General features: G+C 34.3%; 1 protein-coding gene across 1 annotated transcript in view; it reads left to right on the top strand.

Annotated features, from left to right (window-relative positions):
* The window catches only part of LOC136034245 (dedicator of cytokinesis protein 3-like), a 248,524-nt gene that overhangs the window by 29,694 nt on the left and 203,164 nt on the right, over positions 1–15,666 (top strand). The window contains exon 5 of the mRNA XM_065715385.1: positions 2,623–2,716. Within this exon, the coding sequence (XP_065571457.1) occupies positions 2,623–2,716 (94 nt within the window). The remainder of the gene's footprint in view (positions 1–2,622; positions 2,717–15,666) is intronic.

Genomic DNA, 15,666 nt, shown 5'->3' on the forward strand with positions numbered 1-15,666 from the left:
ATATATATATATATATATATATATATATATATATATATATATATCATGAAAATATCATGATATATATATATATATATATATATATATATATATATATATATATATATATATATATATATATATATATATATATATATAGGCAGACCGCCGTTCTACCCAGGCAACGCCACCTGCCTGGGTAGGGAATTAAAAGTGCCAAAACCCTATAGGCAAATGTGTATTCTCCTGATGAGTCCTTGTGTTGGGTTGTTGCCTCTGAATTATTTGTCTTTTTTATTGTTTTTATTATTTGGTAAATGACTATTTATACTTACTTACGACACGACTGCCTGTCCCTGGATTAATCTTTATGGTTGATTGTGTATGGCTATGCTGTTTGACCTATGTAATTGGATAGATGAGTAGAATTAAGGCCTCATTCAAGTACTGATCTATATTAATTACTAAAGTAGGAAAACAGTCTTCCTTTCTCCTTCTGTCTTTCTTCTTATTTTTTTTATGGTGTATGTTTATTTCTGTGTTTGTGCTGTTGCATTGCTGATTTCTTTTTTCATTATATATATATATATATATATATATATATATATATATATATATATATATATATATATATATATATATATATATATATATATATATATATATATATATATATATATATATATATATATATATATATATATATATATATATATATATATATATATATATATATATATATATATATATATATATATATATATATATATATATATATATAGAGAGAGAGAGAGAGAGAGAGAGAGAGAAACAAACCAAAGATCTATCAGTTAAAACATTCAAGAAAGTAATGTAAAGGGTTGAAAAACGCCATGTACAAAGAAAAGAAAGAAAAGAAAAAGAAAAGAAAAGAAAAGAACTCGCATTTGAAAAAATCGTGGTTTGATACAACAGTGTATGAACAAAAATTTAGCTGACCATGTTTTAGCTTATTGTCTCTCCTATTTCTGTTCATTCCTCTGTTCCTTCCCCTCATAATATTTTCATAACTTCCATTTTTGATTCATATGGGTGGAGATAAATATATGCAGAAATCTTTAAAATTGTCTTTTATTTAAAGGCAAAGACAAAAGTGATATTTTTGTGTTGTTTTTTGGTGAAAAATACTACTTTTCAAGAAACTTATCCATGGCGTTCTGCAAAAAGGGCCTAAGTCCATTTTCCCCCGAAAATGAGTGTTCCAAAACGGCATAAGTCCCTTGTCTTCAAAGTAACGAATAATTCAGTGAATTTGACGTCCCCTGCAAATTCCGATCGAAACATTAACCAGGAATCAGTCTTTAAAAATTAAAGTTTCTTAAATTTGGATTTTCGAAAAAAAATTTCATTATGTATTTCATTATTCATTATGTATCTTTTTATTTTTATTTTGCTATCCTGTAGAATTAGGCAAAGTGTACTTAAGTCCTTTTGCAAAAAGCCACAGAAATTACATTACTGTGGTCATAGGTAGCCAAAGAAAAATCTTATTTTCTCCTGAAGTGTTATGTAAAAACTCAGTGTCTTTCTTGTGCTTAATGGCACTGGTGTATCGAGGGAGGTAGCGGAGGGACCCTGGGCCCCCAAAATCTTTTCCGGCGCCCTCATTCCATGTTTTTTCTGTTTTCTCCCTTTTAAAATAAATTCATCAATTTGGTCAATCATTGGCGCCCTTGTCACATTGCCCCCCCCCCCCTCCAAGATTTTGTTTATTGACGCGCATGGCATATTACCCCCCCCCCCCCCCCATCGCAAAATTTTGCTCTAGATAGGCCTTCCTCAATTGAAAAAGTTCTTCCCTGATGTGTTTCCTATAAATAATTAAAGACTTGTCAATGATTGACAGTAAATGAGGCAACCATACTTGTCCACAAGCAGCATTGACTGATCTCGCCCAGGGTTGCCAACTTTTTAGTCTCTGTATGTGAGCGTCTAAAAATGTGTCATTTTTAGCTAAAATATGTGCATCTTGAAATATCAAAAACTAGAAGTTTTTTTTACCAGTTGTATTATTGACTAAAAGATGGTTTATAAACCTCTTTCAAACGACCGGTTAGCATCAAACATAATAAAATGATCCATATAAAATATTTAAACCAAAAGACTTATTGTGAAAACACGAAACTCATATAAACGTGTAAATCCCTTACTTTGAATAAAATCCTTTACTTGCGACATCTCTGACAAAACCTGCATCCTCAAAAACAACAAAATACTGCGAAAAAGCACTACTTTGACAAACATCTTTTTTTTTACCGAAATATAAAACCAACTGGGAAATGTTTCTTTTTATGTCATAAATTTTATTGTCATAAACTTTGTCACTTTTGCCCTTTTATGTTATTGTGTACTGGCACATGGGAATGTGTTCTTTTGACATAAAATGTATCCAGTTGACAACCCTAATCTCATCTACGGGAGTTGTCATTAGTCCAGCCTCCTTCCTTCTTGTATATACGAAACTGACAAGTGGATAACCCCTTGCTAGTCTATCTATGTAGCGCTGTTTTTCGCATGTGTGTGTCTCTTGCGAAGGAGTGGACGTTTTATAATTTTGATTTGTAATGTAAATTAGGTTTATGATAATGAGATTTGTCCTTATAGGGAGCGTGTGAATCTTCAAGAGGCCGACCCCTTAGCGACAGAAATGACCTCTGTGTTACGCGAATGGGGTGATATATGGAAACGGCTTTTTATGGTAAGTCCGGCGTTGAATCCACTATTATTTGCTATTGTTCAAGTACTTACATTTCTAATTATCTTCACGGTCTCTTAAGCGTTAAAGAAGGAACGTTGATAGATTGAAGCCCATTTCGAATCATGTCATGGTATTTTTCTTATGATTTAGATAACATTTTTTTTTTGAAATTTAAATGCGGAATACTTCATTGTGTTCTTTGGTTATTTGTTCATTTAGACCAGGGACGTTGTATTAGCTGACGTTTTATAAGCAGGGTGAGAGGGTATTGGGGATTCAAACAGATAGACACAAAACGATATCTAGATATCCAAGTACGTCTGTAGATATAAAAACATTTTTATTGTAAATAAAATGAAAAAATGAAATATGTAAAATTGGTTAAGCTTTTACTCATTATTACATATTTATTATTTTATTTCTGAACAGAAAGGGTGATTTCTGAACAGAAAGAAATGACATGAATACATAAATGAAAATAAAAACGAAAAGAAAAAAGAACTGCTTTGTAATATAAATATATGACTGGAAGAGGCAAAGGAGAGTGGTAAGATCAAATTGAGAAACAGAAGGCATAGTCTAAATGACATGAATACATAAATGAAAATAAAAAAGAAAAGAAAAAAGAACTGCTGTGTGTGTAGTCAGGGTTTAAAAATATATGAAGGGAAGGGGCAAAGGAGTGTGGTAAGATCAAATTGAGAAACAGAAGGCATAGTCTAAATGACATGAATACATAAATAAAAATAAAAAGAAAAGAAAAAAGAACTGCTGTGTGTTTAGTCAGGGTTTAAAAATATATGAACGGAAGAGGCAACGGAGAGTGGTAAGATCAAATTGAGAAGCAGAAGGCGTAGTCTAAATGACATGAATACATAAATGAAAATAAAAAAGAAAAGAAAAAAGAACTGCTGTGTGTGTAGTCAGGGTTTAAAAATATATGAAGGGAAGAGGCAAAGGAGTGTGGTAAGATCAAATTGAGAAACAGAAGGCATAGTCTAAATGACATGAATACATAAATGAAAATAAAAAGAAAAGAAAAAAGAACTGCTGTGTGTTTAGTCAGGGTTTAAAAATATATGAACGGAAGAGGCAACGGAGAGTGGTAAGATCAAATTGAGAAGCAGAAGGCGTAGTCTAAATGACATGAATACATAAATGAAAATAAAAAAGAAAAGAAAAAAGAACTGCTGTGTGTGTAGTCAGGGTTTAAAAATATATGAAGGGAAGAGGCAAAGGAGTGTGGTAAGATCAAATTGAGAAACAGAAGGCATAGTCTAAATGACATGAATACATAAATAAAAATAAAAAGAAAAGAAAAAAGAACTACTGTGTGTGTAGTCAGGGTTTAAAAATATATGAAGGGAAGAGGCAACGGAGAGTGGTAAGATCAAATTGAGAAGCAGAAGGCATAGTCTAAATGACATGAATACATAAATGAAAATAAAAAATAAAATAAAAAAGAACTGCTGTGTGTGTAGTCAGGGTTTTAAACAAAAATATATCTTTGCCATTTCTTAAAGTAAGAAACGCCCTATAAGAGATGCACTTTTTCAGGAAGTTAGTTGTTTGATATATGAAACTAAAAAAAGAAGTCGGAAGTCCTTTAAAATGCTACGGAAGTTTAGAGAACAGTTTTCCGGCTTATTATCATTTTCAAAAGACAAAGAGTTTTGTAAATATTTGAACTATTATGCAAATTCTTTTGTATTTGGTCCCTATTGTTACTTGTTCGATTTATTGCTCCATTTAGACACACGAGGAAAAATTCCTAGATCCCTGTTAGCAATGGCGTATCCAGGATTTGTGTTTGGAGTATTTGTTATCGGGGGGGGGAGAGGATAATAAAAAAATCTTCTAAAAAATGTGTCAAAATCCGTTTGTATGTATTTTTGTTTCGATTTTACGAGTCGGGACAAAATTATGAGGGAGAGGCTCAAAACAGGTAACCCCATCTGGACATGGCCCTACCTCTTATTTCAAGTATGTTTTGTCACATGACGAGTTTCCAATTGGACGTTTTATAACTTTTATGGGAATGGGTTGCCACATGAGGAAAAAATGATGCACAACTACCTTAGAAGTGAGTGCAAAATAGATTTTAGCAGGGCCAAGTGTCGAAGCCAGTCATTTGGCAATATTTCCGGAAAATGCATGGCTATGAATAACTAATTTGTGAAGATTAAAATACCAAGGACAGTGAAAAGGAAATACCATTGTTTGAACTGGATAAGACCCAGTGGGTTTTTCAACAGAAGATAAGGAGCAACATATCGTGAGAAAAGTTCTAGTACCCTTTTTAAGTGACCAAAAAGATTGGAGGTTGACTAGGCCCCCTCCCCGCCCCCTTTTCCCAAAAATTTTGAGATAGCAATTATGTTCATCATAGTTGAAAGGCCCTATAACTATGCCTTTGGATGTAATATGACCCCCCACCCCACGGTCCCAGTGGAAAGGTCTCTAAGCTATAGATTTCGCGAGTATTTACGTATAGTATTTGTTATTGGGAAGTATGTATACATTTTTGTATGGGGGATGAATTTTTATGTGTCTTGCAATCTCTCTTCCGTCTCAATTTTACGCGTTTAGTTGTTAAGGATAATTGCCAGGAATGAATTTTCACCGAGATTGAATTGTCTAGAGAATATATCCGTTGGGAGGGGATTTCTCCGTGGAGGTGGGGCCAGATTTCCTGGCATTATTTAAAAAATACCAGAAATTAAGTAAAAAAAACACATTTTCTCAACTGAAAGTAAGGAGCAACATTAAAACTTAAAACTCACAGAAATTATTACGTATATAAAGGGGATGTTCCCCTCCTCAAAACCTCGCTCTTTACGCTAAAGTTTCAGTTTAGTCCCAATTCCTTAAGAATGACTCCTGAAACACAAGGGTCGTTTAATTAGAACAATAATAAGCTTTTTAAAAGTACTGAAAAACTTTATCGTAAAGAGCGAGGTGTTGAGTGGGGGACAATCCCCTTCATATAAGTAATAATTTCTGTTCGTTTTAAGTTTTAATTTTGCTCCTTACTTTCTGATGAAGAAACTCGTTTTTTTTTAATTTAATAAAAAAAGAAACGGGGGCAAAAACTAAGCTAAACACGTCTGGCATACAACAGCTTAAGAAGACGTAGGTTTACTTTGAAGATGTTGCTGTCTCTGAGAATTAACATGTTGTTATTTTTTGTATTTGTACGTGTGAAAACCTTTAAAAAATTTAATTACATAGTTTTGTTTATTTATCTTCATGGATAAAAGTGGCAACACTGATGAAAACTTGGTGGCTGAGCTTCCTTGAGACAGTAACGCAAAGGCTCAGTTAATGTTGTTTATATATACGTATATATATTTTTTTTATTGTATACCTATTAATTGTATGGTTTCTATGTTGGTTTGTTTTATGGTCAAGGGGATACCAAACTTGGCTGATATTGAATTGAAGGCCACAGACATAAGCTCAGTGTATGTGGCTCGGGTGTCATTTTAAACGTGGCTGCCTTAAATGATATTCATCGCCACTGTTTTCTTCGACTGGATTGGTGACTTTGATGACGAAAACTGGGTCTAATTATTTTATTTTCTTCACAGCAAGGACGTTTTTGTTGCACATACACAGCATTAATAGCTAACCCTGCGTTCTAAGAATGGGAGACAGAGATTGGCTACCTTGAAATCTCTTGTTTTTTTCAAGCTGATTATGCTTTTGAAACGTTGTAGTTACATTGAACTGCCTCTTGACGTGAACGCCTGCTTCACACCACCTGGCGTACATCTCAAAACATCACATGTACCGCGCAGCTCCGTCGCCACTCTTGGCACGTGCCACCCGACTTAAGTGATTTCTGGAAGTAGGTGCTCCCTTGGCCTTCTCCATCCAAAATATAGTTCCATCATCAATCCCTCTGGAAGCGTTGTGTACTTATAATTAAATGAGATTGAAATTCACATCATGAGCAGGTTGGTCCAACCAGAGGAATTACCACTATTGGCAAAATCCCATTTAAAAATGAAACCCCTATAAAACAATCCAATAACACTGTTATCATTTTATGTATGCAGAAACCTTTATGACAATATATCAACTCAATGGCAATTCATTATTGAGCTGCCCCTTTCATGCATTTAAACATTCTCACATTGGGGTGAGAAGGTCAGGTACAAATCCATCTTTTTCGAATGAAGAAAAGACACGACAATTTCAAGCGATTCATTTTCTATAAGGAGATATTCACTCTTCCACCGAATGTCCTTCAAGCTGCAACTATTCCAAAGTAAGGACGTGGGATATGAAATTTCATTTCAAAGAGAAAAGTCTCACATTCCATCAAGCACAGAGCTAGACATAAAAATAGTTTTCAGGAAAGCACAGAGGCTAATTTGGCCTTTCGAAGGTTTTGAGGTGGCGGTATTCGTACTATTAATTGTGGTAATTTATCTGTGTAATTGACTTGATTATTTATTTAAATTTATTGTTCGGTTGGGTTGTCATTTACTCTTTCATAGTAGTATTTCTGGTCGTTGTAGGTTTTAATATGACTCTTTACTTTAAAAAAAAGCGTTTCTATTAAATTAAATACAAGTTAAGAGCAACAATGAAACTTAAACGGTGCGTAAAATACCTTAATGGAAAGAGGTTTTTGCCCCTTCCCTTAGCCCCCTTCACGTAGCATCCAAGAGGCTGTTACACTGGAAACAACCCATTTTTGATATTATCGTCGAGAACATGAAAATACTTATGTTTTTTAATCTATAAAATGTATGGGGCTACCGATTGGGCATCCGTTGTGTTGTGGGATGTTTTTCGTAAAGCGCAATCAACCACTAGAGCATTATGAGCGTGATGCTGATTGGGTAAACAGTTGTATTCCAACTCTGGGTAATATTTTCTTTGTTATAAGTTTTAACGTTGCTCTTTATTATATTTGAAAAAAATTGTATTTATAAATTTAATTTCTGTTCACTTTTTAATATTTTATGGAATTTTTTCTCACATAAAGAAAAGGGTTGGCAAATTTCGTAAAGTTCACCCCTTTTATCCTTTTTGCCTTTAAATTGGCTGAACTTTCATCTTGACTATTTAGCGGTTAACCGACCAAGGGCATATCCAGGATTTTTGTTCCAGTGGGCTATTGAGTTCGGGGGGAGGTTGAAAAAAACTTTATAAAGCGCATCCAAAATAAGTTAGTATGCATTTCTTCTACCTTTTTTAAAGGTTGGACCCTCTCCTTCTCTCTCATAAAAGAAACTTCACTTAAAAGGGTACTAATCTGTTTGCCAGTACATACTCGAGAATTTGGATGTATAAAATTAGACAGTAACCGGTTTTATACTGTTTGTATAAAGAGACAATTAGCTTCGGCTCAGTGGAAAACTACAGTGTAGCTGTGTTTTAATAAATGTTTAGTTGGTATTTAGTCAGATTAGGTTATATTTTGGATGCAGCCATGATATACTTAACCCCCAACTTCCCCCCTAATGCGCAAATATACAGCCCGAATTATATATCCTATCAATCTCCCTAGTGTCCAAGTTGTTTCAACCCCTTACTTCTAGATCCAAATTCACTAGTGTCTACTGGCTAACAGATAACTACCCTCAAAATTTCCAATCTGAAAGAAAAACAATACACATATCTTCGCTTGGTTTCCATTATGTAATTTGAAATAACTTTATTTCGTGGGGTAGTCCACGTGTAATAAATTGGTTGTTTAATTGATTGCTTGGTAATCCCCTGCTTAGTTTGTGATTTTGGGTTTCTTCTTCTTTTTTATGTGGATTGTTGTATTTTATTATTATTAATGTTTTTCTTTGTTTTTTTTAATTTCTTTCTCTTTTGTGTTGAGTTTCTTAAATGTGTGAATGTATTATGTTGAATATGTTCTTGTTTTTATGCATTTTCTTCATTTTTGTTTCTCCACTGTTTTTTTTTCCTGGCCATAGAGCCTTACGTGGGAGTTTATGTTGAAGTGTTTTTTCGTTGATTGAATAAATTGATTGATTGATTGATCTATCGGGTGATAATCAACACACATTGACGTTTCATAACTTCAGGTTAAGTTCTTGTATTTTCAAAGATTCCTCAGCAATTGATTTTATAATAGTAAGCGACTGTTGTCAGATACTGATTGGTTGGAAGTTACCGATGCTACCAATTTTATTAAGTAGGATGGTTAAGGTGATATGTATAACCTAGAGAAGAGCGTGTTGGTTCATTTGAATGTTGTTGTTGGTGTTAATCCATTTGAAAACGAGGTGTTGGTTGCAACCACTACAAACTTGCAACCACTACAAACGATGGCCTTCAGTTAAAGTTTTTGGCCATGGTGATTACGATGGTGCACTTTTTATTTCTAACTGCCACCATTTTCAAAGGGGTTCAAGCTATTTTTTGGAATTTGAAAAAATCATAATTCTGAATTTACCTCAGTTTAACCTCAGTTATAGCTATCATTTCAAAATCTGTTATAATTTGTCGCGTTAAGCACTTTCTTTGAAAACACGTTTTCTTATCTTCAGTTACTATGGGACGAGGTTTGCTCTTTTCTAGGTTGCACATATTAACGCAACCATCCTACTTCATAAGATTGTTAGCATCGGTAATTTCCAACCAATCAGTATCTGTCGACAGTCGCTTACTGTCATAAAATCAATTGCTGAGGAATCTCAGAAAATACAAGAACTTAACCTGAAGTTATAAAGCGTCAATATGTTTTTTATTATCACCCGATAGGTCAATCAGTCAATCAATAAACTCACAACAAAAACATTTCAATATAAACTCCCCGTAAGGGTCTATGGCCAGGAAAAAAACAGTGGAGAAACCAAAAATGAAACAAACACATAAATAACAAAAACATCTTCAACATAATACAATCACACATTTTATAGACTCAAGACAAAAGAGAAAAAAATTAACAAAAAAAAAGAAAATCATTAATAATAATAACATAAAATGATCCACATAAAAAAGAAGAAGAAAGCCAAAAATCAGAAATTAGACAAGGGACTACCAGGCAATTAATTAAACAATCAATTTATTCCGCGTGGACTACCCCATGTAATAAAATTATTTCAAATTACATAATGGAAACCAAGCCAGGATATTTGTATCGTTTTCCTTTCAAGTTGAAACTTTTAAGGGCATTTATTTGTTAGCCAGTATACACTAGAGAATTTGGATCTACAAGTATGGGGTTGAAAAAACTGAGACACTAGGGAGATAGATAGGATATATATAATTTGGGCTGTATGTTTGCCCATTAGGGAGAAAGTTGGGGGTTAAGTGCAGCGGGACTGTTTGCAAAAAACATCCTAACTAAAACAACAACTAAACATTTATTAAAACATAGCTGCAATGTAGTTTTCCACTGAGCCGAAGCTAATTGTCTCCGTATACAAACAGCAATAACCGGTTATTGTCTGATTTTATAGATCCAAATTCTTGAGTGTGTACTGGCTAACAGATACGTACCCTTTTAAGTAAATTTTGTTTAATGGGCGAGAAGGAGAAAAAGTATTGCAAAATGGAAACAGAAGACAATGTTACGAAGCACGCTCAAAAATGGTAATTTTATTGCTTTCATGTGCTATGACATGAAGGAAAACATTCTTCGATCAGTCGGAGATACAACAGCTACAAAAATATTTAATAGCAGTATTTCATTCCTGAACACTTCAATGTCTTGCTTTGGAATTTCATAATAATGATGCATTATGTACATGTTACGGTGAAAGACCGAAATCGGATGAATGTCCACATTTACCGGTGAAAGTCTGAAATAAGGATATTTAATAAATAATTCGGACATACACCATGCGTTTGTTGACATTCACCATGCATTAATGGTGAATGTTGAGCATTTCTGAGATTTATATTTCTGAAATTCTAACCTGATTTTAAACCATTTCTGATGTATATAACCTAAACAAACCTAACCTTTCACCATTAAACTTTGCATAAGACTGATAAAGCTGACTGGTCAACAAACATATAGTCGCTTGGTGTATGTCCGAAATACTTTTTTTTCGGATTTTTAGCGGTGAATTTCGATATTCACTAGATTTCGGTCTTTGATGGTAATTTTAAAGCTCTTGCCTGGTGAAACATATCCTGTTGTTGTTGTAGAGAAAATACGCTCGGCTTTCACCCTCTGCGTCACCAATATATTATGTATAAAAATCCCAATAGGCAAATCTCAGACAGTCTGAAAAATCTTAGTCGCCCGTTTTCCTAAAAGTCCAAGTCATTAGTCAACCCAAAAATGTCGGCCACTCCACTGTGATTGCGTTGGCCTTTCCTGGTAGGCAAAGTCTGTATAATATGAACAATCTTAGTCGCCCTCTCAAATTTTGAATCATTTGTTGTTTTCTAATTGCCTTCAAATGGCTCAAAGAACCCGTAGACTATCTGGATTATCCTTAATGCATGCCTATCTGCCTTAGTTCTACCCTAGGATGATAGACTAGCATGAAAAAGTGAAAATAATCATTTTTATACAATTCTGAAAAAGTTATGCCAGCTTTGCCTCTCACAGAGGCTTATGTTTTGCTCTTTATTAGGCTCTCAACTCTTTGATCTTTTTACCAAGTTTTGCCGTAAACCCATAGGGCATATTTTGTACAACATCAAAAGGACAACAATCAAAAAAGAGCAAATAGTTGTCGAAAAATGGCGTAGAAATAACGAATAGGTTGAGCACTATTTCAGTTTGTGTATACCATAGCTGTTGCTGATTTCAAAAACCGTGTGCATAAGGTGGCGCTTAAACGCGTGGTGCAAAGTGCGCCGTGTATGGTGAAACAAGTAGCGCTCTGAAATATACACCAGGTTGTGGAGAGTGGTCAACCACTCGCTTCAAAGTTAAAGAACCAGAACCGCTGCCACAAAAAGCCTTTTTACTTAACAATCGGACTGCTCAATAGTCGTAGATCAAAATTTTTTTATTAAGTAAAATTGTCAATTTTTGAATTATCAGACTGTCAAAACAAAAAACCAAATATTAAAAATTGGGACAGGTATACTTCTGTTACTATTTGGTAGTGTACGTTTTTTGCTAGTTCAGGTTTTAGAATCATTTATACTCCGTTTTTTAATGTTATTTTTTTCATTATCATTGTGCTGTTATGATTTTTGTGTTTTCTTTTCAAAATTTGAAAAGGTTTGCCAATTGGTTTTATAATTAATATCGTATATAAATATAATGCTTGTATCACTCCCCTTTTCCCATTATAAGAGAAAAGAAGAAAAAAAATGTCAAATTCCTTTTCTCTGATTCCTAAAACATGTGACAATCCATAAGAATTTTTAAGAATTTTTTTTTCCTTTAAATAACCGAAAGCAATGCCTAAAAGAGAGCTTTGTTCAACGTGTTGTCGCCGTGTGGAATGACCTTCCAGCAGAGGTTATCTCAAAAGAATTTTCTTATATACTTTAGTGACAAGATATAATAATTACGTAAAGAATTTACAAAAAATTACAAAGAATTTATAGGCAATATTACAAAAGAAACATGACTGACAAGAAAAATCATGATCGACATCATGTTTGTATATACATTTCGAGAGAATAAATTACATTAGCTCTGCCCCCCTCCCACCAAGGAGTGGAAGTATCGTTTTTATATCTATGACGCATGCGACATTATAAAAGGAACATAGCTAAGTAAGTGTAATTAGTCTATTTACAGAAAGTGTTTTAAGTAGTTTCATAATGCCTAGGGGAAAATTGAACAACCTAGTGTCCTAGACCATCCAACGTGACAAGACCAATCGTAGCAGCTAAGGTAAAGAGTATTTAAAAATGTATATGGTAATGGTAAACGATAATAAAGAAGAGATAGATATGGTCAGAATAGTTCCGTCAGCGAATATTACAACGAGTCAAAAACGAAAGTGATGAACAAAGAAACATATGGTTCGAAGATAAGCGGCAGCAAGAATTAAAACTACCCAAAAACAAAGGTGAAGAAAAAATAAATATGCGGCTAAAAAATATGCCACAGCGAGAACAAGGAATATGCGGTTAAAAGATAAGCTGCAGTGAGAATTACAAACAATCGCGAGAAAGCGAGTATGAGAACGTGTCAAAAATGGAGCGAAAAACAAACAATTACGCTGTTAGAAGACAAAACCCTTCAACGTTGTATGTGTTCCCTGGGGGTTGTCATTTGGAGTTGGCTACTTATAACGAGAATCAATATATAGAAGTCTACCTCTTGCCGAGTGCCGGGGCCCGGCTTCGAAACAGGCTACATTTTTTTTTCTTAACTAGCGTATTGACATTTCTGGCCACTAAAATGATCTAAAAAGGTCACAACTTTAAGGAAGACTTCTGGCTCTTTAAGGTTCTCATCAACATGGGAACAACTTCCCATGGCGGTTGTATCGAACCTATGGCCACGCCATGACATCAAGAAGAGGCTCAAATTGTCTGCGGTTACAAGATAAGTGACAATGTGGATCAATAGATACAATCTTGTCACGTAGCCATGCCGGGGCCCGGCCTGAAAATCGGATACACAGTTTTTTTGCTTCTTAAAACTGGTAAATTGACATTTCTGGCCCCAAAAACCATCTAAATAGGTCGCAACTTTAAGAAAGAATTTGTGTTGTTTTCCAGGGTGGATCTATCGAACCTTCGGTGAACCGTCATGACATCAAGAAAAGGCTCAAATTGTCTGCGGTTAGAAGAGAAGCAATAATGAGCCTGCCGCTTGTATAATATATAGAAGCCTACCGCTTGCCGAGTGCCGGCCTACTATATATATATATATATATATAAATATATATATATATATATATATATATATATATATATATATATATATATATATATATATATATATATATATATATATATATATATATATATATATAAACGCCCTCAAATTGAGTTCAATATTGAACTAAGTGAGAGTTCAAATGTTGTTGGTTTCGACTTGATATGCGTTTTCATCCACCCTGTTTAATCTCCCGAAGCTTCCTGGAAATGAAAAGCGTCGCAAGCTTCAACGTCTGGAGCTTCCTGGGAATGAGAAATGGCGATACTGCTTATATATATATATATATATATATATATATATATATATATATATATATATATATATACATATATATATATAAGCAGTATCGCCATTTTCTATTCCCAGGAAGCTCCGGACGTTGATGCTTAAAAAACATAGATAAACGTCGAAGCATAAAAAACAGTTTTCATACTTAAAAAGAAAGAATTATTAATTAAAAGGGTGTGTTATAGGCTATATGTGCACACTTTGAAATACGAAGAACTATCAAGACCTCCGCCTGGATGCTCTTCGGTTTCTGCGATCGTCATTACATTTCATTTCCAATAACATTAATCTGATAGGCGTTGCAAAGTTGGGTCCTCTGCAACTATCTTTTTGGCAACATCATCTAATCGCTGATCTGCCAAAATAATGCCGCCATTTATGATTAGTATTAGGCTTGGCAGACATATCATCTACCTTTTTTCGGCGTCTGAAGCTTTTTGGGAATAAAAAGCGGCATTTAAGATTGGCATGGGAAGGGGTTTCATAAACACTACTAAGCTGAGTTCAGCACCTGCCAAATTGACAAGTAAGGTTTCAACTTCTGGATGTTTCAAGTTGGTAGACGTTTTCATCAGCCTTTTTTTAACGCTTAAAGCTTCTTTGGAATGAAAAATGTCGTTCGAGATTGGCATATGATGGAATTTTATAAACGCCATTAAGCTGAGTTCAGTAGTTGCCAAATTGACAAGTAAGGTTTCAACTTCTGGACCTTTCAAGTGGGTAGAAGTTCTAATCAGCCTTTTTTTTAACGCTTAAAGCTTCTTTGGAATGAAAAATGTCATTCCAGATTGGCATAGGATGGAATTTTATAAACGCCATTAAGCTGAGTTCAGTAGTTGCCAAATTGACAAGTAAGGTTTCAACTTCTGGACCTTTCAAGTGGGTAGAAGTTCTAATCAGCCTTTTTTTTTAACGCTTAAAGCTTCTTTGGAATGAAAAATGTCATTCCAGATTGGCATAGGATGGAATTTTAATAAACGCCATTAAGCTGAGTTCAGTAGTTGCCAAATTGACAAGTAAGGTTTCAACTTCTGGATGTTTCAAGTTGGTAGACGTTTTCATCAGCCTTTTTTTAACGCTTAAAGCTTCTTTGGAATGAAAAATGTCGTTCGAGATTGGCATATGATGGAATTTTATAAACGCCATTAAGCTGAGTTCAGTAGTTGCCAAATTGACAAGTAAGGTTTCAACTTCTGGACCTTTCAAGTGGGTAGAAGTTCTAATCAGCCTTTTTTTTAACGCTTAAAGCTTCTTTGGAATGAAAAATGTCATTCCAGATTGGCATAGGATGGAATTTTATAAACGCCATTAAGCTGAGTTCAGTAGTTGCCAAATTGACAAGTAAGGTTTCAACTTCTGGACCTTTCAAGTGGGTAGAAGTTCTAATCAGCCTTTTTTTTTAACGCTTAAAGCTTCTTTGGAATGAAAAATGTCATTCCAGATTGGCATAGGATGGAATTTTAATAAACGCCATTAAGCTGAGTTCAGTAGTTGCCAAATTGACAAGTAAGGTTTCAACTTCTGGACCTTTCAAGTGGGTAGAAGTTCTAATCAGCCTTTTTTTTTAACGCTTAAAGCTTCTTTGGAATGAAAAATGTCATTCCAGATTGGCATAGGATGGAATTTTATAAACGCCATTAAGCTGAGTTCAGTAGTTGCCAAATTGACAAGTAAGGTTTCAACTTCTGGACCTTTCAAGTGGGTAGATGTTCTCATCAGCCCTTTTTTAACGCTTAAAGCTTCTTTGGAATGAAAAATGTCATTCCAGATTGGCATAGGATGGAATTTTATAAACGCCATTAAGCTGAGTTCAGTAGTTGCCAAATTGACAAGTAAGGTTTCAACTTAGTGGGTAGAAGTTCTAATCAGCCTTTTTTTT

This window comes from Artemia franciscana, chromosome 13, assembly GCF_032884065.1.
Source record: "Artemia franciscana chromosome 13, ASM3288406v1, whole genome shotgun sequence".
Lineage (NCBI taxonomy): Eukaryota > Metazoa > Arthropoda > Branchiopoda > Anostraca > Artemiidae > Artemia > Artemia franciscana.